General features: G+C 33.1%; 1 protein-coding gene across 7 annotated transcripts in view; it reads left to right on the top strand.

Annotated features, from left to right (window-relative positions):
- Positions 1-25,620, top strand: part of LOC143042521 (protein furry-like) — a 373,316-nt gene that overhangs the window by 317,406 nt on the left and 30,290 nt on the right. For 6 of the 7 annotated variants that reach the window (XM_076214885.1, XM_076214883.1, XM_076214882.1 and 3 more), the window contains 3 exons: positions 4,906-4,970; positions 9,155-9,253; positions 16,722-16,805. In XM_076214885.1, the coding sequence (XP_076071000.1) occupies positions 4,906-4,970; positions 9,155-9,253; positions 16,722-16,805 (248 nt within the window). Of the gene's footprint in view, positions 1-4,905; positions 4,971-9,154; positions 9,254-16,721; positions 16,806-19,609; positions 21,548-25,620 lie in introns of those variants that run through there. The other variant, XM_076214884.1, reaches the window with a different exon arrangement.

Genomic DNA, 25,620 nt, shown 5'->3' with positions numbered 1-25,620 from the left:
TTTTATGAAGATTATATGGTATTTATAAAGAGTATGGCTAATCCTGATTGGTTGATATGTCCGCCCTTTATTTTTAGGTCACCTGGCCCAAAGGGCCAAGTGAGCTTTTCTCATCACTTGGCGTCCGTTGTCGTTCATCGTCCGTGGTCAGTCGTCGTTAACTTTTACAAAAATCTTCTTCTCTGAAACTAGTGGGCCAAATTTAATCAAGCATGGCCAAAATAATTATTAGGGTATCTAGTTTAAAAATTGTGTCCGGTGACCCGGCCAACCAACCAAGATGGCTGCCTTGGCTAAACATAGAACATAGGGGTAAAATGCTGTTTTTGGCTTATAACTCAAAAACCAAAGCATTTAGAGCAAATCTGACAGGAAGTGAATTTGTTGATTAGGTGAAGATCTATTTGCCCTGGAATTTTCAGATGAATCAGATAACTGTTCGTTAGGTTGCTGCCCCTGAATTGGTAATTTTAAGGAAATTTTGCTGTTTTTTTGTTATTATCTTGAATATTATTATAGATAGAGATAAACTAAAAACAGCAATAATGTACAGCAAAGTAAGACCTAAATGTAAGTCAACATGACCAAAATGGTCAATTGACCCCTTTAGGAGTTATTGCCCTTCATAGTCAATTTTTTAATAATTTTCATTTTCCACTGAAACTACTGGGCCAAGTTCATTATAGATAGAGATAATTGTAAGCAGCAATAATGTTTAGTAAAGTAAGATCTACAAACACATCACCATCAACAAAACACAATTTTGTCATGAATCCATCTGTGTCCTTTGTTTAATATTCACGTAGACCAAGGTGAGCGACACAGGCTCTTGAAAGTCTCTAAGTTAATGTCTAAGAGAGTCTTATAACAACAACACTTTAGGGACTGCTGCAGAAATTTATTGATAGACATGTTTTCGGTGCCTAGGGCACCTTCATCAGGATAAAAACAATACATAAAATCATGCTGAAGTACAAAAACGGGTTGTAAAAATTTTAAAGGTCCCAATGTTACAATGGTAAGTAACGTTATTAATAGCAACTGAAAGTGAAAGTGAAAGTTCATTGTCAGGAGGGTTTCTTATCGTCGAGTTGCAAGTTACGAGTTAAGAGAGTGGAGTTCAAGTTACGAAAGTCGAGTTGTGAGTTACAAAAGTCGAGTTGCAAGTTACAAAAGTCGAGTTGCGAGTTACAAAAGTCGAGAAGCGATTTAAGAAAGTTGAGTTGCGAGTTACGAAAGTCGAGTTACGAGTTACAGAAGTCGAGTTGCGAGTTACAAAAGTCGAGATGCGAGTTACAAAAGTCGAGATGCAAGTTAAGAAAGTCGAGTTGCGAGTTACAAAAGTCAAGTTACGAGTTACAAAAGTCGAGTTGCGAGTTACAAAAGTCAAGATGCGAGATAAGAAAGTCGAGTTTCGAGTTACAAAAGTCAAATTGAGAGTTAAGAAAGTTAAGTTGCGAACCACAAAAGTCGAGTTGCTAGTTACAAAAGTCGAGTTGTGAGGTAAGAAAGTCGTGTTGCGAGTTAATAAAGTCGAGTTGCGAGTTACGAAAGTCGAGTTGCGATTTACCAAAACAAATTTGACACACGAAATTTTCAGGTTTGATTCACATTTGATAAACAGAGCATGCATGTACCCAAACTAAGTTATTCCCGTGATTGCGGGATTTGAAATAGTTATGTCAGTTATATGCGATACTTATTTATAAGAGTCTAATGTAAGTTAAGTTCTGGAAGTATTTGAAAAAAAATACTATATCCTTAATAAAGGACGAGATCGATCTTATTTAATCCAGTGTGTTTATGTTCCAGACCATATGAGTATTTGGACCGTACGCGTACGGTCCGGACCGTATGCGTATACTCGTATGGTCCGACCATACGCGTACGGTCGGACCGTACGAGTATACTCATACGGTCTAGTACAAGATAAACCTTACATGTTTTTGGACCATATGGGTTTATTTTAAACAAAAATTTATCAAAAACATTTATTGAGTTTTTACATATTGACATTATTACAATTATATGAATGAAGTGAATAAGTGAAACATTGAAAAACCATAACATAACTCCTTTCCAATAACTTCAATTCAGCGAGCAATATTCCATTTCGTGTACATGTATTACTGGCATGCTAAATGCAGGAGATTAACAGATTAAATTAACGCGACTTTTTTAAATAGTTAAAACTTTTAAAAGATTTTATTTCCAATTACAATTGAATTTTTATATATTTATTCGAGATTTTATTTATGTTGATCTGTAATATACATTTGCATCTAATAAACTTGATCAACTTCTTTAAATCATTCGTATTTTGTAAAAGTACTCGTACGGTCCGGACCGTACGCGTACGGTCCAAATACTCATACGGTCTGGAACATTTACACTACAACTTAAAATGAACCAGTCTGATCATAATTTACTTTTATATCTTATATTTCGTGAACAAATAATCCTAAAAATAGAATATTAAAGAAAATTCTGCATTTCACGCGGACTATTCAAGAATTGTATTCTTCTTTTTGTAACTTCATAGGGGTGTAAGAGCCTTGACCGAAGTACATTTTGTATGAAGCGTGGAAGAGATGTGAGATCATTATAAGTCTATCTATGCCACATGGTTGAATGAATACTTGAAAAAGAATTTAAGATTTTTTTATATTGTTAATTTCTCTCTTATAAGTAAAATAATAACTATATTTGGTATTTGCGTATCATACAATGCCCCTATGCCTGTCACATGGTTTTTTATTGATCTTGACCTTTTCATGGATCAGTGAACTAAGTTTAGTGTTTGTGGTCAGGTTCATATCCCAGATACTATTAGCAATATGTCTTCTATGTTTGATATATGGAATGATTGTAAGGTGTACACCTCTCACTTGGCAGTTGTCATCTGCACTTGACCTGCTTGACCTCATTTTCATGGTTCAGTGGTCAGTATTTGCGCCAAAATAAAAATGAAAAGCATTTACGCCGATAATACTGGTGCAACATGTAAGTACAGGTGGTACATGTAAATAGTATAAAAATAGTATTATTCAAAAGATAATAACTTTAAAGCACAGTTTTTATTGCATAATAAAGCATATTTCCAGAATCATTCGTAACCACTAATAATGTTAAAGCTCAGTTCTGTTATAAATTAACGACATCATCAAAACTAAAAGAAAGCACTACACTTTAGTTAAACCAAAAGTTTGTTCTAACACAAGACATGAAAGCAATGGGTCAGACGTACTAAAAACACTGGATAACTTCCTATATGTGTGGTCCTAGAAAGCTACTGAAGAAATTCCTCTATATAAAAATAAGGAGATGTGGTATGGTTGGCAATGAGGCACTATCAAAGTCAAATAAAATGGATTTAAGCCACCATAGACAACTGTGTGGCCTTCAAAATCCATTCTTTGTAGTCTGCTATAAATGGCACAAACATGAAAAATGTCAAACAATCCAAATTGAATTCTTAGAAAACTAACAGAAACCGTTTTACTAGCTTATAATTGACAATCTCAAACATGTGAACACTTATATAATTTTAAACCTAAGTTAATTAGTTTTATAAGTTACTCAATATCCAGGAAGAATACTTAAAAAAAAACTTATTCACGCTGAAGCAATAAACCTTTTAATTTTCAAATTAAATCTCACCTGTAAACTGACACAATAGTGTTTTTACAGTAGTATCTTTGATAGCTACATGTATAGACTAAAGAATGCAAACTGGGAATCAGTCAAAGAGACAGCAACCCAACCAAAATATACAATTCAACCAAATGCCATTGGGTCTTCAACACAGCAAGAAATCACACACCTAGAGGGAGCCCTGAGCAGGCCCCGAAACACAATATTATGTATCGTTATATCAAGAATATGGACGCCATTCTATGCTCCTATATTATATGAACCAAAATAAAAATATATACAAGAGCAATAAAAGCTAAAGGTTCCTAACTTAGGTCAGACACAAAAATGTAACGAGTTAAAACTGATTTTATGCACGCCCATTATTTCCCTCACATCTCTAGCCAATGTAGACATATTTAGTTTTAACGCCCACAATTTTCAGTGTCACTGCCAAAGAATAAATTTTGCGGTCCTTACAAATCAGGTACGGTTCCAGAAGGGGGGATTCGGGGGTTGGAACCCCCTTTTTTGGACGATCAATGCATTTGAATGGGGACATGTAGTTGAACCCCCCCCCCCTTTTGTCCTTAATAAGGACCCCCCTTTTTAAGATGGCTGGATCCGCCCCTGCAAATATGGCCGGGCTCTACAGCTGTCAACTTTATAAACTCGCATCTCGATTTTTGTAACTCGCAAGTCGACTTTTGTAACTCGCAACTCGACTTTTTTAACTCGCAACTCGACTTTCGTAACTAGCAACTTGACTTTATTAACTCGCAATTTTTGTAATTGCAACTCGACTTTTTTAACTCGCAGTTCGACTTTCTGAACTCGCAACTCGACTTTTTTGTAACTCGCAACTTGACTTTCGTAACTCGCAACTCGATTTTTGTAACTTGCAACTCGATACTTGACAACAAGTGAATCTCCTTTGTAAGTATGTAAGTAAACTATAAAAAGAAATTAAAATAAAATGTTTTTGTTGTGAAAATGTTTGTTAAAATCATTCCTGCAAAATGTGTTTGTCCTCTTGCATCGTGGAAAGAATAATATGATAAGTTGTCAGGCTGTGTATAGACAGTATAGGTTGTGTGGTCTGATTGTTCATTTAACTTTCTTCCCCAAAATAGACGACATTTTACCAGCAATTCCATACATTTTAACTGGCTTCCCTTGGCCAGAGGTACTGCTTTCAATTTATTAATAAATGATTACATGACATCCCTTTTTATTCCATTAAGCATTGTTTATGATCCTTAACTTCCATACGACAGGTATTAGATATGACGTTTCTCCACATGGAATGTCCATTCTTCTTTTGTGACAGTGAAACAGTAAGTTTACAACTTTAGTTCTTTTAAATTATAGCTCTTATATGATTAAACATTAATTATGAAAACAAACACTTGATTTCTTAATATGATAATTATTCATCTATATGAGTAATAAGATTAAGAGATGCAACCAAGTAACACAATGTTACTAGAGTTTGTCTCATATCTTAAATCTAGAAATTCCTTGGTTGAAAATAAAACTTTACGACAAAAGAGACAAACATATTTCCAATTTTGATCTTTTCATTTCTATGAAAAGCATTTAAGCATCACCTGCATAAGGACAGTATATCTCCCTGTTGCTACAATATTCCAGAGCTGGTATTTCATTGTTTGAGGCATAGTACTCGCAAGGAAGCTATTAAACCACAAGTTACAAAAGGTGAAATTATATCATCCCTATGAAAATTTAACTCATGCCTTTATGAGTTGTTTGACAAAAATGACAGATGACAACAGATATACCTATTGTAACCACAATCCCGTTCTCTTGTCTTGGTCTTGGAATGTGACCTACCAAATTAGACTTACTTCTGTTTATCACCTGTTTGGTACCTTATCAGTTATTTTCCCTGATTCATATTTGTGGCCACCTCTCTCCCTTTGAAAAAAAATCAGGTTGTATTAGAGTTCACTTACATTTATTATGTTACAAACATCTCACTTGTGCAATCTTTTTTAAACTAAAAATTTAAATCTTCCATCCTATGTAAAACTATTTCAAACATCTTCCCTGAAAGAAAAAAAATCTGACGTGGAGTAAAAGTATTAGACCAGTTTTTATCAGCCCTTAAATTTTTTAGATGGATCTAAAAACCCATTTATAGTGGATTGCTGCCATTAAATTGGTAATTAGTCCCTTACTGATAAAGTCAAAGGGGAATTTAGGTTTGCACCCCATCCGTCTGTCTGTCCATCAATCCGTCACTTTTGCCATTGTTTTATCATGACAAGGTAAAGATTAAGTTCAAATTTTTTCCAGTCTGATGATTTGGTGCTGAGTTATGGTCCTTGGAAAATTCACTTAAATAATCAGGTTTTAATCACTTTTTTATTCGGCCACAAAAAAAATTTGGGATCGTATAATGGTATAATGTTGTCGTCTGCATCGTCGTCCGAAGACACATTTGGTGTCCAGATAATAACTTTAGTTTAAGTGTATGGATCTCTATGAAAAATTATAAGAAGGTTCAATACCACAAAAGGAATTATTTCAATTGCTCTGAAATTTTACCTCAATGTTTATTACCACAGGTCGAAGGTTTGGATTGATTTTAGGGGTTATGGTCCCAAAGGTTAAGAAATTAGGGGCCAAAATAAGCAATTTTATACGACCGCAAAAATTGAAAATTTTTTGGTCGTATATTGGTATGATGTTGGCGTTGTCGTCTGCGTCGTCTTCGTCCGAATACTTTTAGTTTTCGCACTCTAACGTTAGTAAAAGTGAATAGAAATCTATGAAATTTTAACACAAGGTTAGTGACCACAAAAGGAAGGTAGGGATTGATTTTGGGAGTTTTGGTCTCAATATTTTAGGAATTGGGGGCCAAAAAGGGCCCAAATAAGCATTTTCTTGGTTTTCGCACTATAACTTTAGTTTAAGTAAATTGAAATCTATAAAATTTTGACACAAGTTTTATGACCACAAAAGACAGGTTGGGATTGATTTTGGAAGGTTTGGTTCCAACAGTTTAGGAATTAGGGGCCAAAAAAGGCCCAAATAAGCATTATTCTTGGTTTTTGCACCATAACTTTAGTATAAGTAAATAGAAGTCTATGAAATTTAAACACAAGGTTTATAACCATAAAAAGAAAGTTTTGGTCCCAACATTTTAGGAATAAGGGGTCCAAAGGGTCCAAAATTGAACTTTGTTTGATTTCATCAAAAATGGAATAAATGGGGTTCTTTGATATGCCAAATCTAACTGTGTATGTAGAATCTTAATTTTTGGTCCTGTTTTCAAATTGGTCTACATTAAGGTCCAAAGGGTCCAAAATTAAACTTAGTTTGATTTTAACAAAAATTGAATCCTTGGGGTTCTTTGATATGCTGAATCTAGAAATGTACTTAGATTTTTGATTATTGGCCCAGTTTTCAAGTTGGTCCAAATCGGGGTCCAAAATTAAACTTTGTTTGATTTCATCAAAAATTGAATAATTGGGGTTCTTTGATATGCCAAATCTAACTGGGTATGTAGATTATTAAGTTTTGGTCCCGTTTTCAAATTGGTCTACATTAAAGTCCAAAGGGTCCAATATTAAACTAAGTTTGATTTTAACAAAAATTGAATTCTTGGGCTTTTTTGATATGCTCAATCTAAACATGTACTTAGATTTTTGATTATGGGCCCAGTTTTCAAGTTGGTTCAAATCAGGATCCAAAATTATTATATAAAGTATTGTGCAATAGCAAGAAATTTTCAATTGCACAGTATTCAGCAATGGCAAGAAATCTTCAATTGCACAGTATTGTGCAATAGCAAGAAATTTTCAATTGCCACTATTGCGCAATAGCAAGAAATCTTCAATTGCACAGTATTGTGCAATAGCAAATATTTTCAATTGCACAATATCTAATTGCACAATATTGTGCAATAGCAAGAAATTTTCAATTGGAGTTTCTTTGTCCAGAATAGTAGTTGAATCAACTTAAATCATTGTTTTATACAATATACAATGTATATTCACTTTTACTACCAACTGATAAATTAAAACAATCTTTACCATTCAGTGATAACAAGCACTTTATTTTACATTTTAATAATTTATGATGTATTTAAATGAGTAGTTATTGTTGCAAACTCCATTAGAAATTTGAATTGAGATCAGTTTAAGAAAAAGGGAAAGGGGGATGTGAAAAAAAAATGGGGGTTAAATTTTTCTTACTTCAGATTTCATAAATAAAAAGAAAATTTCTTCAAACATTTTTTCAACAGCATAGTGAATTGCTCAAAGGCAAAAAAAAATATTTTAAGTTCATTAGACCACATTCATTCTGTGTCCGAAACCTATACTGTGTCAACTATTTAATCACAATCCAAATTTAGATCTGAATCCAGCTTGAATGTTGTGTCCATACTTGCCCCAACCTTTCAGGGTTCAATCTCTGCGGAGCATCTGGTTGTAGCTGGTTATTGGAGTTATGGCTTAAATCATTTAGCAATTAGGGGCAAAAAAGGGGGAAAACAAATGTTTTTTTTTGTTTACGGCACACAATATTTAAAAACAGTGTAAGGGAGGTAAGCCAATTCCATTTAGAGAATACTGTTAATTATATGTATGATTACCTCCCTTACACTGCTTGAAAATTATGTATTAAGAAATGATGATTAGCTGTAAATTTATATTTAGACATTTTAGAAGTTACTATTAATTAATATTAATTATAACCATGACTGTATGTCATTTTATATTTTAATATTTTATGATGTATTTAAATGAGTAATTATTGTTGAGGAGATTAATATTCAACAGCATAGTGTATTGCTCAATAGCAAAAAAAAATTTAGGTTCATTAGACGACATTCATTCTATGTCAGAAACCTATGCTGTGTCAACTATTTAATCAAAATCCAAATTCAGAGCTGCATCAAGCTTGAATGTTGTGTCCATACTTGCCCCAAATGTTCAGGGTTCAACCTCTGTGGTTGTATAAAGCTGCACCCTGCGGAGCACCTGGTTTCTTCTAGACATCATGACAAATTATAGATCACAGTTAGACTTATACTCTTGAATAATACAATAATGTATGAATGAATTCTAAAATGGAGGGCATATGTTGCCTGTTTCTCTAATATGAAGTATCTAGTTTGGAGTATACAGTCTGGTGTATAAATAATGGTATATTGTTCCTGACTCCCATTAAATGTTTGGAAGTGAAGAATTTTAACATGGATATGAATAAGGACCCAGAACAGGTGGTGTGCGTCTTTTAGTACACAAACTGGCCTTAAATTGAGAAAATGATGTGGCACACTTAAGAGAAGTTATCTAGAGAATAAAATACACTAAAATTTAAAAAATACAGAAGAGCATTATGTATGTATGCATTACTATTTATAAGATTTCTAAATTCATTAAAAGGATGAATAGAAAAAATGATATCTATATTTGTATTTTTTGGAGTCATTCAATTCCATCATTACCAATTGATATTTATGATAGTGTTTTTTTTTATTTCCCAGTTGACAGGAAGCAGAGTATTAGAGAAACATAAATTTAATCTGCTGGAAATACAGGAATGTTTAGATACATATGGTCTCAGAAAAGATCAAGCAGAACAGGTATACAATTAATTGAGGTAGTTCTTAATTTGTAAGGTTTTTAATTTTTAGTCCCCGACTTAAGGTTTGCTCGCTGTCTGTCTGTCTATCCATCAGTCCTCAAATCAATTTTCTAGACTTTTTAGCTCACCTGGCCCACAGGGCCAAGTGAGCTTTTCTCATCACTTTGCGTCCGGCGTCCGGCGTCGTCCGGCGTTAGCTTTTACAAAAATCTTCTCCTCTGAAACTACTGGGCCAAATCAAACCAAACTTGGCCACAATCATCATTGGGGTATCTAGTTTAAAAAATGTGTGGCGTGACCCGGTCAACCAACCAAGATGGCCACCACGGCTAAAAATAGAACATAGGGGTAAAATGCAGTTTTTGGCTTATAACTCAAAAACCAAAGCATTTAGAGCAAATCTGACATGGGATAAAAATGTTTATCAGGTCAAGATCTATCTGCCCTGAAATTTTCAGATGAATCGGTCAATCGATTGTTGGGTTACTGCCCCTGAATTGGTAATTTTGAGGAAATTTTGCTGTTTTTGGTTATTATCTTGAATATTATTATAGATAGGGATAAACTGTAAACAGCAATAATGTTCAGCAAAGTAAGATCTACAAATAAATCAACATGACCAAAATGGTCAGTTGACCCGTTTAGGAGTTATTGCCCTTTATAGTCAATTTTTAACCATTTTTCGTAAATTAAAGTAATCTTTTACAAAAATCTTCTCCTCTGAAACTACTAGGCCAAATTAATCCAAACTTGGCCACAATCATCTTTGGGGTATCTAGTTTAAAAAATGTGTGGCGTGACCTGGTCAACCAACCAAGATGGCCGCCACGGCTAAAAATAGAACATAGGGGTAAAATGCAGTTTTTGGCTTATAACTCAAAAACCAAAGCATTTTGAGGAAATCTGACAAGATATAAATGTTAACCAGGTCAAGATCTATCTGCCCTGAAATTTTTAGATGAATCGGTCAATCGGTTGTTGGGTTGCTGCCCCTGAATTGGTAATTTTGAGGAAATTTTGCTGTTTTTGGTTATTATCTTGAATATTATTATAGATAGAGATAAACTGTAAACAGCAATAGTGTTCAGCAAAGTAAGATCTACAAATAAGTCAACATGACCAAAATGGTCAGTTGACCCCTTTAGGAGTATTGCCCTTTATAGTCAATTTTTAACCATTTTTCGTAAATTAAAGTAATCTTTTACAAAAATCTTCTCTGAAACTACTGGGCCAAATTAAACCAAACTTGGCCACAATCATCTTTGGGGTATCTAGTTTAAAAAAGGTGTGGCGTGACCTGGTCAACCAACCAAGATGGCCGCCACGGCTAAAAATAGAACATAGGGGTAAAATGCAGTTTTTGGCTTATAACTCAAAAACCAAAGCATTTTGAGGAAATCTGACATGGGATAAAAATGTTTATCAGGTCAAGATCTATCTGCCCTGAAATTTTCAGATGAATCGGTCAATCGGTTGTTGGGTTGCTGCCCCTGAATTGGTAATTTTGAGGAAATTTTGCTGTTTTTGGTTATTATCTTGAATATTATTATAGATAGAGATAAACTGTAAACAGCAATAATGTTCAGCAAAGTAAGATCTACAAATAAGTCAACATGACCAAAATGGTCAGTTGACCCGTTTAGGAGTTATTGTCCTTTATAGTCAATTTTTAACCATTTTTCGTAAATTAAAGTAATCTTTTACAAAAATCTTCTCCTCTGAAACTACTAGGCCAAATTAATCCAAACTTGGCCACAATCATCTTTGGGGTATCTAGTTTAAAAAATGTGTGGCGTGACCTGGTCAACCAACTAAGATGGCCGCCACGGCTAAAAATAGAACATAGGGGTAAAATGCAGTTTTTGGCTTATAACTCAAAAACCAAAGCATTTTGAGGAAATCTGACAAGATATAAATGTTAACCAGGTCAAGATCTATCTGCCCTGAAATTTTTAGATGAATCGGTCAATCGGTTGTTGGGTTGCTGCCCCTGAATTGGTAATTTTGAGGAAATTTTGCTGTTTTTGGTTATTATCTTGAATGTTATTATAGATAGAGATAAACTGTAAACAGCAATAGTGTTCAGCAAAGTAAGATCTACAAATAAGTCAACATGACCAAAATGGTCAGTTGACCCCTTTAGGAGTATTGCCCTTTATAGTCAATTTTTAACCATTTTTCGTAAATTAAAGTAATCTTTTACAAAAATCTTCTCTGAAACTACTGGGCCAAATTAAACCAAACTTGGCCACAATCATCTTTGGGGTATCTAGTTTAAAAAAGGTGTGGCGTGACCTGGTCAACCAACCAAGATGGCCGCCACGGCTAAAAATAGAACATAGGGGTAAAATGCAGTTTTTGGCTTATAACTCAAAAACCAAAGCATTTTGAGGAAATCTGACATGGGATAAAAATGTTTATCAGGTCAAGATCTATCTGCCCTGAAATTTTCAGATGAATCGGTCAATCGGTTGTTGGGTTGCTGCCCCTGAATTGGTAATTTTGAGGAAATTTTGCTGTTTTTGGTTATTATCTTGAATATTATTATAGATAGAGATAAACTGTAAACAGCAATAATGTTCAGCAAAGTAAGATCTACAAATAAGTCAACATGACCAAAATGGTCAGTTGACCCGTTTAGGAGTTATTGTCCTTTATAGTCAATTTTTAACCATTTTTCGTAAATTAAAGTAATCTTTTACAAAAATCTTCTCCTCTGAAACTACTAGGCCAAATTAATCCAAACTTGGCCACAATCATCTTTGGGGTATCTAGTTTAAAAAATGTGTGGCGTGACCTGGTCAACCTACTAAGATGGCCGCCACGGCTAAAAATAGAACATAGGGGTAAAATGCAGTTTTTGGCTTATAACTCAAAAACCAAAGCATTTTGAGGAAATCTGACGGGATAAAAATGTTTATCAGGTCAAGATCTATCTGCCCTGAAATTTTCAGTTGAATCAGTCAACCCGTTGTTGGGTTGCTGCCACTGAATTGGTAATTTTGAGGAAATTTTGCTGTTTTTGGTTATTATCTTGAATATTATTATAGATAGAGATAAACTGTAAACATCAATTATGTTCAGCAAAGTAAGATCTACAAATAAGTCAACATGACCTAAATGGTCAATTGACCCCTTAAGGAGTTATTGCCCTTTATAGTCAATTTTTAACAATTTTCATTAATTTGGTAAATTTATGTAAATTTTTACCAAATATAGTTCTCTGTTACTAATGGGCAAAGTTCATTATAGATATAATTGTAAGAAGCAAAATTGTTCAGTAAAGTAAGAAATTCAAACACATCACCATCACCAAAATACAATTTTGTCATGAATCCATTTGTGTCCTTTGTTTAATATGCACATAGACCAAGGTGAGCGACACAGGCTCTTTAGAGCCTCTAGTTTATTTGATATTTGGTGTATTATTTTATTATGACAAGTAACAGGTCAAGTTTAATTTTGTCTCGATTTTAGCTTTTCTCCTTCAGTTTAGTTAAAGCCTTATAAATTTCCCTAGAATTAAATTTTTGATGAAATACTTATTTATTACTAGATTTCTCTTCAAAGGAAAATAACTCATTTTTTTAAAGATTTGTAAAGATAAATGACATTTTGGATTTTTTCCCTTTTCTTCAGTAAATTGTTTGAAGAATTTAGTGGTAGGTTTGACTGTTACTTATGTAATTTACACCATGACCACAGGTGTCATTTGGTTTATCAAGAGAAATGATCGTGAAAGAATACCTAACTGTGGTCAAGTATTGCAGTTGGATTGTGTAAGCTCTTGTATAGGATCGTGAATGTAATTAAATGCGGAAAAAATCTTAACAAAAAAACATGTCTGTCAAAATGATTCAACTTTCTCAACATTGCTGTGCAATAAGATAAAGAAGATATGCAGTACTTTAAGAGAAAACACAAAAGACGCAATACATGTCTATAAATAAACTCATCATAGATACCAGGCTTTACAATTTATATTTACGCCAGACGTGTGTTTTGTCTACAAAAGACTCAAATGTTAAAAAGGCCAAATAAATTTCAAATTTGGGATTTATTAAAAAGGCCAAATGAAGTACAAAGTTGGGATTCATTAAAAAGGCTTCTTGTACCTATAATGGTCATATTCAAGATATCATGATATATTTGAAACTTAATCTTTTGGTGTGTCCCATAGAACAGTAATATAAAAGAATGGACTTCTCTTGAAACCGTTCATTTTTGTCTCACTTGACAGTCAAAAAGCAAGACATTATTAGGTATACTGTGTCCGGAGCGGCGTCAACAATGGTATTAGTTCGTGATTAGGTCTAGTTTATGGTGAACCACTAGTGGTAAGTTAATGATAATTGGTATGCAGTTGTATTAGCATTGGCATATCTCATACCCATTGAGAATCTTTGACCACACCCCTTCAGTTATGGTTTTATTGACTTTGACATTTTGCTTAGTTGACATGTATTAGTTTGTGTTTAGGTCTGTTTTAATGGGAACTGCTTATGATAAGTCAATGGTATGTGGTATACAGTTGTATGAGCATTGGCACATCTCATTTCCATGGAGTTTGTTTAGCCATGTACTTTCAGTCATGGTTCATTGACTTTGAATATTTGAAAAACTTACATGTTAATGTGTTACTATTTTAGTTTCAACATTTGCATTATCGAAATTACAAAAAAAGCGAGACATATCTCTGGGATTACAGTTTGTTTTATGAAAACCTTGAATTTTGTTTATTTTTCATCAAACTTAATCGTGAAAGATCGGGCAACCCATTATTTTGAGCGTGAAAGACATGCATTACCAGAAATCAGAAATCCATATTTCTTTTACCACTTGATATACTGCAACTGGTTTTGAACAAACATTAAAGCTATTATTTTTATATTTTATTACATATTTGAATTTACTTGGTAAAAAAATCTTGTTTGCAAATTTTCATAAAAAAATCAATGTGGGAAAAATAGAATTGAGAATGGAAATGGGGAATATGTCTAAGAGACAATAACCCTTACCAAAGAGCTAACAACAGCCGAAGGCCACTAATGTGTCTTAAACCTAGTGAGAAAATCCCGCACCAGTCCTTAGCTGGCCCCTACATAAAATTGTGTATTAGTTCAGTGAAAATAGACATCACTCCAAAACATATAAATGAACTAAAATTTAAAAAAATTATACAAAACTAACAAAGGCAAGGGGCTCCTGACGTGGGTCAGGCACAAAAATGCGGCGGAGTTGAACATGTTTTGTGAAAACATGAAATCTGAACCCTCCCCTATACTTCTAGCCAATGTAGAATAAAGAAACACATAGCAATACGCACAGTGACATTCAGTTTAAATGAAGTCAGAGGTTAGAAAAGGAAACAGAAGAAACTAAAAGCAAAATGAAACTGATACATAAATGAACATGTTAAGGACATCTAGCTGTTACTGACATGCCAGCTCAAGACCTAAAAAGTGTATTATATGCCCTTAAAGTCATTCTTTATCTAAATTTTCATTAGATGGTACCAAATTTTGTTCTTAACCACGATCTTTTTACATCTAAACCTTTTTATTTTGTGCACTTTTCATCAAGGGACTGTTTAAAAAAAAAAATCCCATTTTCCCATTGTATATTTCTATATGATTTCTCTAAATGTTCATTCAAAAAGTCATGCTCCATAGTTTATGAAACATTCTGTGCAAACTGGTTGAAGGCAATATCTTAAATGGATCAATTTACTTTTAAACTTTACACTTGTACTGTTGTTTTGACTGCTGAAAGTTTTGGTATTTTAACATTATAGATTTTCATTTCCAAAGTTATATAACTTTAACCATTGAAGATTGAGTACCCTTATACTCAAAAGGAATTTTCTGAGAAGCTTTTTAAGCCTTCTTAAATATTCTTATTCTTTTTTAGCTCACCTGGCCCGAAGGTGAGTTTTTCTCATCACTTGGTGTCTGTCATCTGTCGTCCAACGTCGTCTGTTAATTTTTACAAAAATCTTATCCTCTGAAACTACTTGGCTACATTTAAACAAACTTGGCCACAATCATCATTGGGGTATCTTGCTCTAAAAATGTGTCCGGTGACCCTGCTAGCCAACCAAGATGGCCGCCATGGCTAAATATAGAACATAGGGGTAAAATGTAAATTTTGGCTTATAACTCTGAAACCAAAGCATTTAGAACAAATCTGACATGCCGTAAAATTGGTTTCAAGTCGAGATATATCTGCCCTGAAATTTTCAGATGAATTTGACATCCGGTTGTTGGGTTACTGCCTCAGAATTGGTAATTTTAAGGCGTTTTTGCCGTTTTTTGGTCATTATATTGAATATTATCATAGATAGAGATAACTGTAAACAGCAATAATGTTCAGCAAAGTAAGATCTACACATAAGTCAACATCACCAAAATTGTCAGTTGAGTAGTAATTGCCCTTTATAGTCAATTTTACCATTTTTTCTTAAATTTTTGTAATCTTTTACAAAAATCTTCTCCTTTGAAACTACTAGGCCAAATATTAAACCAAACTTGGCCACAATCATCATTGGGGTATGTATTTTAAAAAGTGTGTCCGGTGACCTGGCCAGCCAATCAAGATGGTCACCATGGCTAAAAATAGAACATAGGCGTAAAATGTAGATTTCTGCTTATAGTGCTGAAATCAAAGCATTTAGAGCAAATCTGACGTGGAGGTAAAATTGATAATTAGGTAAAGGTCTATCTGCCCTGAAATTTTCAGATGAATCTGACAACGGGTTGTTGGGTTGCTGCCCCTGAATTGGTAATTTTAAGAAAATTTTGCCGTTTTTGTTTATTAGCTTGAATATTATTATAGATAGAGATAAACTGTAAGCAGCAATAATGTACAGCAAAGTAATTCCTACAAATAAGTAATGATGAGCAAAATGGTCAATTGACCCCTTAAGGAGTTATTGCCCTTTATAGTCAATTTTTAATAATTTTCATAATTTTGGTAAATTTTGGTAATGTTTACAAAATGATTTTCTCTGTAACTACTGGGCAAAGTGCATTATAGATAGATATATTGTTAACAGCTAAAGTGTTCAGAAAAGTAATATCTAAAAACACATCTACATCACCAAAACACAATTTTGTCATGAATCCATGTGTGTCCTTTGTTTAATATGCACATAGACCAAGGTGAGTGACACAGGCTCATTAGAGCCTTTTAGTTCATTTCAGCATGCAGATAATGTGCTTCTTTAGCAGATGTTTTGATATATTTAATGGGGTTCAAGAGGGGTGAAATTTTTGCAAGCATAGGCTAGAGTTAAGAAGACTTTGTTTTAGCCATGCAAAGCTTTAATTCCATCTCCAGTATAATGATGTCATGCTAATCTGGTGCAGTTTATCATATGTTAAAAACATGTTATAAATGAGAGCTATATATGATCAGAAACAAGTTCAAACATTTGAAAATCAATTATTGACTACAATTTATTTTAGAGCCTTGAATTGATAAAGTCTACAATAAAACAACAGTCTTTAGGTGATGGTGGAACTTCAACAGCTGTGTCTAATGAAGAACAGGTGAGCATGCATTACACATATTAAATCTTCAACAGCTGTGTCTAATGAAGAACAGGTGAGCATGCATTACACATATTAAGTCTTCAACAGCCGTGTCTAATGAAGAACAGGTGAGCATGCATTATACATATTAAATCTTTAACAGCTGTGTCTAATGAAGAACAGGTGAGCATGCATTACACATATTAAATCTTCAACAGCTGTGTCTAAGGAAGAACATGTGGGCATTCATTACACATATTAAATCTTCAATAGCTGCTGTGTCTAATGAATAACAGGTGAGCATGCATTACACATATTAAATCTTCAACAGCTGTGTCTAATGAAGAACAGGTGAGCTTGCATTACACATATTAAATCTTTAACAGCTGTGTCTCATGAAGAACCGGTGAGCATGCATTACACATATTAAATCTTCAACAGCTGTGTCGAATGAAGATCAGGTGAGCTTGCATTACACATATTAAAACTTTAACCGCTGTGTCTCATGAAGAACAGGTGAGCATGCATTACACATATTAAATCTTCAACAGCTGTGTCTAAGGAAGAACATGTGGGCATTCATTACACATATAAAATTTTCAACAGCTGTGTCTAATGAAGAACAGGTGAGCATGCATTACACATATTAAATCTTTAACAGCTGTGTCTCATAAAGAACAGGTGAGCATGCATTACACATATTAAATCTTCAACAGCTGTGTCTAATGAAGAACAGGTGAGCATGCATTACACATATTAAATCTTTAACAGCTGTGTCTAATGAAGAACAGGTGAGCATGCATTACACATATTAAATCTTCAACAGCTGTGTCTAATGAAGAACAGGTGAGCTTGCATTACACATATTAAATCTTTAACAGCTGTGTCTAATGAAGAACAGATGGGCATACATAACACATATTAAATCTTCAACAGCCGTGTCTAATGAAGAACAGGTGAGCATGCATTACACATATTAAATCTTTAACAGCTGTGTCTAATGAAGAACAGGTGAGCATGCATTACACATATTAAATCTTTAACAGCTGTGTCTAATGAAGAACAGGTGAGCATGCATTACACATATTAAATCTTCAACAGCTGTGTCTAATGAAGAACAGGTGAACTTGCATTACACATATTAAATCTTTAACAGCTGTGTCTAATGAAGAACAGATGGGCATACAGTACACATATTAAATCTTTAACATCTGTGTCTAATGAAGAGCAGGTGAGCATGCATTACACATATTAAATCTTCAACAGCTGTGTCTAATGAAGAACAGATGGGCATACATTACACATATTAAATCTTTCCAGTTGTTTACTTTAGGTTGAAGATAAACCAAAAAGAATGCAGTAAAAACATATTTAAAAATATTTGTCTTGGATCGTTGTATGTCATGATTGTTTTACATTTATTTTTGTAAAATGAGTTAAAACAAGAAAATATTTAAATCTGGAATTATTTTGAATTCTGGAGAATTGATAAAAAACGTATGATGAAAACTAACCTAGTTTAAAATAGGGTTAGCCATGTGGGAATGGTTAGGTTCAGTTTACTTTAACTGATATTTCAGTATGAACTAGCAAACCCTACTTAATTGTTTAAGGTTTCATCATCAATTTAAGGTGTTGATTTTTAAAGGCAGTGCTTTAAGGCCTGACTTTCAAGTCATGAGGTACATCTTTTCATACGCAACGTCCAACAAATCTATGTAGGGGGTCATTTGGCCAGAAATAGATCCAGAAATGTTCAATTTTCTCCTCTCCTTTTAATGGTATGATATGGTTTTTGTTTCTTTCATTTACATTGGGAAATAAAGAAACGATCAGTGTGTATTGTTCGTTTTAAAAAACTTGTTATTAATGTGTATTTTACATTATAAGCAGTCAACCTGATTACAAACTATCATTATTTGTATTCCGTGTTGAAAGAGGTCGGGTCAGTTTGAGTGTTATCTGACATCTAAAGATTTTTTAATCAGTTCAAACGTTGATATAACAATGAAAGGTCGACTGAACATGATTAATATTGCATTTTCTATAATTCAAAGCGGAATTCGGTTTATGAACGAGAAACCGTAAGCGTTTTCAATTTCATTAGTTATGATATTGTCTACGTATTATCCTGGTTCCCGCTGCTACGTTCCGGGCATTAGCTATTTGATATATATGTTACATTACAGTGGCGGATCAAGAAATTTTCATAAGTGGGGACCCACTGACTGACCTAAGAGGGGGGCCGCTCGAGTCTCGCTTCAGTGATTCCCTATATAAGCAACCAATTTTTTCCCCAAAAAGGGGGGGACCCGGGCCCCCTGGGCCCCCCCTAAATCCGCCTCTGCATTACGATTGGGTACCAGTCAATCTACGCGTGTATGTGTATATGACTCAGTTGACAAGAGCAGTACGCTTTACGTTGATGTTGGGAAAATTTTGATTAAACTCTAAATGCTCATAGAATAAGAAATATAATCTAAACTGAATTTACCTCCTTCTGAATAATTTATTGCAATATAAATATAAATCCCTTTTGACAAGAGAAATCTGACTTTTGTTAGAAATATTTTGTTCACGTGTGCGGATTTGTATAGTAATCTTACTATACAAATCCTTGACATGTGCAAAGGTTATCACGTGTGGCGGCCATATTGGTTTGTATACATATTTGTGCAGAAGCCTCTAGAACTATGACCTAAACATAAATAGTCTTCCGAAAATGTAAACTTTATGCAATACTATTTTATCAATCATGATTAATTTCATAAATTTAAATTTGATTATTTAAAGAAATAAAATTATAACAATTACGATTTTAGATTAGAGATTCTACACAGACATGCTTTGATCTATTTATATCCAAATTAGTTTACCTGTGTGAAAATGTAAAAATGGATATTTATTTGTTTTATACTAAACAAGTAAAGACAAACTATGGATGGAAGATAATAATTCACTAGAATATTACTACGTCATAGCAACCGTCAGTTAAAGAAAGAAGACTGTCCGTTATTTCCATATCTATATAAAGGTTCCGAGTATTTTTCCGCTGAAAAATACATTGTGCAAGAGGATCAGGCAGCTACCCAAAAATATAGTGACAATAATAAAACATTTTTTTTATTCATAATATATTATAAATATTTCATATACATAATTAATAAATTATATATTGTATATCCAACTTTCTCATTCATATTCACCAAAATTTCAGGACATTTGATTTATTTTAATCAATACAGGATTTAAAAACTGCAAGTGCAAACAAATTTAATCATTACATAATCAGCTGATAATTTTTTTACGCAAACATAGTGGTGATGTAACTGATAAAAATCACTCCATCAATCCTCCAGCCCTTTCACATATTAAGCAATAGATCTACTTATTATTGTAGAATATTCAATAAATATACATTCATCGTCTAATTGAATATATCGGGTAATCGGATATTTTTAGCTGACATTTTGGGTATCCGATTGGCCTGCTGTCATGACTGTACTACCATAAAGATAATAAATAGTATTTTTTTCCACTAATTTATTGACATAAAACTTGTTGTAACATATTATATTTTTGTATGCTATTAAATCATTTAAAGGACAATGTACTAATTTTTTTTCTTCACAAAGACCAACAAACAGGTCCCCCCCCCCCCCATTATGAGCGGTGTCCCTTAAATGAGGGACTGTGCATAAAACAAGGGGTCATTTTAATGTTGAAAAAAAGAAAGAATATTTTAAAGATTTTTAACTTAAAAGTGAGAAAATTCATTATATTTTGAACAACTTGTCTTAATAAGGGGTCAAATTAATAAAGAAGATATATATAAGTTTAGAAACATCACAAAATTCTTTTGTCATGTTTAAATTTTTGACCATTTAATATTTAATAGATGCATAGTTCTTGGGGAAACGTTTCATCAAATAGAATAGTATGAATATAAAGGTGCTCATTTTTTATAGTGGGTTGTAATGTTCTTCCAATGAGTGTTACCCCTCATTTGGAGTGTTGTTCCCAACCTTTTAAAGGTCCATCTTTATGCATAATTCAAAATTGGAAATTTGAACAAGCATCTAATATTCTTACACAAATAAATAAACCCTAGTCTGCTAGCTACATGTTCATCTTTTCTACCGATTTAATAACTAGAATCATGCAAACAGACTTAAGAAAAAGGCATGTAAGTTCATTATACAAATATGACACTTTTTCTAGACAATCCAGATCATGCAAAATACTTAGCTAAAAATTATAATGTTTAAAATTGTTGTTGCACACTAAAAAAAAACATGGGAACTTTCAAAAGTTGGCGGGTATCTATATAACAAGTCTTACTATCTTAATGTCCCATTTATGAGCATTATTTTTACTGGTCTGTCCGTCCGTCCTGCTTCAGGTTAAAGTTTATGGTCAAGGTAGTTTTTTATGAAGTTGAAATCCAATCAACTTGAAACTTAGTACACATGTGTTCCTTATGATATGATCTTTCTTATTTTACTGCAAAATTAAAGATTTTACCTAATTTTCACAGTCCACTGAACATAAAAAATGATTGTACGGATAGGAAATCCATGTACTTACGACACATTCTTGTTTGAAGAAAAAAAAATACATCATAATGATAATGGAACAAAGCAGCTTGTGTTAGTGGGGCTTCTTTTATGGTAATTCAAGTTACCTTTTATTCAAGAGCTATCAGCTAAGAGTCGTATACTAAATTTTATTTTTATATAAATAAATTTATATTAGATTGGCGTTGCATCATTTTCTTCTATTGTCATGATTGTCTTAATTGCAAATACGGGAAGTGGTTAAAATGCTAATGAGACAGCTATTATAAATGACCACCAGATGTTATTGTTTTCTTAATTAAAAACTCCTCTTTCATTCATACCAATAAATTACTTTATCATGTTTATACTGAAAAATAATTTTGCTTGGAGTTATAAAAAATATGGTCATCAAAAGAGTTGACATGTTACTATGTATATTTACCATTATGTTACTTGATGTTCTTGCAGTACACACAGTACGATGACTAGTCAATCTTTGTGAACTACTTTTCATAGGATGGGAGTCATTGAATATGCGTATATGATCAATTATTAAAAATAGTCTACTTATGTTAATAAGGAAAAGTTCTTTTATGTCTTAAAAATGCATTTCATGGTGAGGTACAGAAAATATACTGAAACAGTAGACTATGGGTGACTATAGGTGAACTAGGTACAAGAGAACTCTTAATCTTAAATACTTCAAACCACCTCTGTACTATGGAAGATAATGATATAACTGGACTAGAAATACACACAACCTGTAACTAACTGCCTTTACAGCGCTTTCACGCTTTGATTATCTTGCTGGAAGACCTAAATTGTTTGTAAGACAGCTTTACATTTCAGGGGGTATAAGTCTTGGGTGCTTTATACTTTATACCATATAACTCTTATATGAAGGATACCATATAACTCTTATACACAGGATATCATATAACTGTTATATTTGTTATTCTCGTGGGATTTTGTCTGATGCTTGGTCCGTTTCTGTGTGTGTTACATTTTAGTGTTGTGTCGTTGTTAATGCGTTTCCCTCGGTTTTAGTTTGTTACCCCGATTTTGTTTTTTGTCCATGGATTTATGAGATTTGAACAGCGGTATACTACTGTTGCCTTTATTTATACACAGGATACCATATAACTCTTATACACAGGATACCATATAACTCTTATACACAGGATACCATATAACTCTTATACACTGGATACCTTATAACTCTTATACACAGGATACAATATAGCTCTTATAGGCAGGATACCATATAACTCTTATATGCAGGATACCATATAACTCTTATACACTGGATACCATATAACACTTATACACTGGATACCATATAACTCTTATACACAGGATACCATATAGGTTGCATTTCTGTAAATATTGACAATGCAATTTCCCATAGGAACTCCTTTTACGGCTAAAACTACCACTTTTACTATGAAGTTTTGAAAAAAATCTTATCCTAGAATTGAAAGTTCATATGCACCACAATTTTTTTCAAAGGTCAAAATATAGGGCTGTGCGGCATATTTTCAACGTTTATATGCCCTGAACTTCTCAGAGTTTAAACTTACACTAATTTTCTTAACTACCCCTACCTCGAATGAAAGGTTACCACAGATTTCAATGTAAACAATATGCACGTGTTTATTTACTGGTAACATTCCCAATTTCTGTCTCTGCGATATGGAACACAGAGAGCATAACTGGGAACCAGTATGTAAACAAAATTATTTTTCTATGAATATTCAATTACTCCCCAAAAGAGGCGTGTTTTGAGAAACAGCTGTATTTACAAAGTGCAACCTATACAGACATTTATTCAAATAGAAAACTCTCTGAAATCAGTTTTTCTCACATTAATACTCATTTATCAGAATTAAAGTCTTAAAGAAATCACTGTGTATACTCTAAGTTTTTCTTTACTATACATTTGATACCCCCTCCCCTGTTTCAATTTTTTAAAGAATTTGTAAACAAGACTTGAATTATTGCCAGCTTACCCTATTTGCATATTTTCTGATAAAAAATACCTAGAACCTGTTAAAAACTGATTTGATAACATATTGAAAGCATATCAGAATATCATAAATGTAATGTTTAGCAGTCAATCATTACAACATTCAAGATTATATAAAGTATCCAATCCAGCCTCTATCTCCAGTCCACATCTTACTGTATGCCTATTTGTCAATTAAAGAACACATTTTCTGCCTCAAATGGTCAATTTAGAATTCTTGTCACAACAGTATCATCTGTAACCATATATCTGACACAATTTAGCTACTATATATACTAGAAGTGTTCAAACAAAGCCATATTTGCAATAGTTGTATGTATGCAGATACCAGTCTGAGATATAAATTCACTTAAAATGTTGTAGAGATGACTGCTTACATCTGATTTTTGCATAACGTCCAAGCATAGTTATTGTTTTCTATATCAAGAACTTTAAAATCATAAAATCATAGCATTTACAAGTTAAATTATTTGTTTTATGACCCAGGGGGTAGGCAATTTTTCTATGTTTTTTGCCCCTGGGGCCTCAAATTTCCTAAATCATTCTGCTGTTTCTAGCAATTTGGAATATTTAGTACATATTCAGGATAGAACACACTATTGTAAGTTTTCTTGAGATATTTTTTTTTTCTAGCTTGTATTTATTATGCCGTGGTGACAAAAAAGCAGATTTAGGTGTTGCGGCTTACTTTTGGGTTATCGAAAGGACACAAATACCCCATAAATAATATTCAGGAAGGATCTATGAGTTTCAATGACTGCGAAGAGTAAATATAAGCACTTCTTAACAATTTAACTTACAAATATGCAAATATTATGATTTAATTTTGTATCCAGGACTTTAAGTAAACTATGCATACTGTAAACTGTGAATTTATGCTGAGTCATCATATTTAAGGCCCAGGATTCTATCAATCTTCATTAAATATTTATAAAACTTCTTATTTGAGTTAATTTCTTTAAAATCTGTGAAAAAAAGCACATATGGTTAAATTCTGAATGTTCCCCTTTTTCACCCTATATAGGTTGCATTTCTGTAAATATTGACAATGCAATTTCCCATAGGAACTCCTTTTACGGCTAAAACTGTACCACTTTTACTATGAAGTTTTGAAAAAAATCTTATCCTTGAATTGAAAGTTCATATGCACCACAATTTTTTTCAAAGGTCAAAATATAGGGCTTGTGCGGCATATTTTCAACGTTTATATGCCCTGAACTTCTCAGAGTTTAAACTTACACTAATTTTCTTAACTACCCCTACCTCGAATGAAAGGTTACCACAGATTTCAATGTAAACAATATGCACGTGTTTATTTACTGGTAACATTCCCAATTTCTGTCTCTGCGATATGGAACACAGAGAGCATAACTGGGAACCAGTATGTAAACAAAATTATTTTTCTATGAATATTCAATTACTCCCCAAAAGAGGCGTGTTTTGAGAAACAGCTGTATTTACAAAGTACAACCTATAGCTCTTATAAGCAGGATACCATATAACTCTTATATGCAGGATACTATATAACTCTTATACACAGGATACCATATAACACTTATACACAGGATACCATATAACTTTTATAAGCAGGATACCATATAACTCTTATACACAGGATACCATATAACTCTTATACACAGGATACCTTATAAGTCTTATACACAGGATACCATATAACTTTTATATGCAGGATACCATATAACTCTTATATACAGGGATACCATATAACTCTTATACACAGGATACCATATAACTCTTATACACTGGATACCATATAACTCTGATATGCAGGATACCATAAAACACTTATACACAGGGATACCATATAACTCTTATACACTGGATACCATATAACTTTTATACGCAGGATACCATATAACTCTTATACACTGGATACCATATAACTCTTATATGCAGGATACCATATAACTCTTATACACTGGATACCATATAATTTTTATATGCAGGATACCATATAACTCTTATACACAGGATACCATATAACTCTTATAAGCAGGATACCATATAACTCTTATACACAGGATACCATATAACTCTTATACACAGGATACCATATAACTTTTATATGCAGGATACCATATAACTCTTATACACAGGGATACCATATAACTCTTATACACTGGATACCATATAACTCTTATATGCAGGATACCATAAAACACTTATACACAGGGATACCATTTAACTTTTATACACTGGATACCATATAACTTTTATACGCAGGATA

Source organism: Mytilus galloprovincialis, chromosome 8 (assembly GCF_965363235.1).
Source record: "Mytilus galloprovincialis chromosome 8, xbMytGall1.hap1.1, whole genome shotgun sequence".
NCBI lineage: Eukaryota > Metazoa > Mollusca > Bivalvia > Mytilida > Mytilidae > Mytilus > Mytilus galloprovincialis.
The sequence above is the reverse complement of the archived record's forward strand: the minus strand, read 5'-3'. Positions and strand labels throughout refer to the sequence as shown.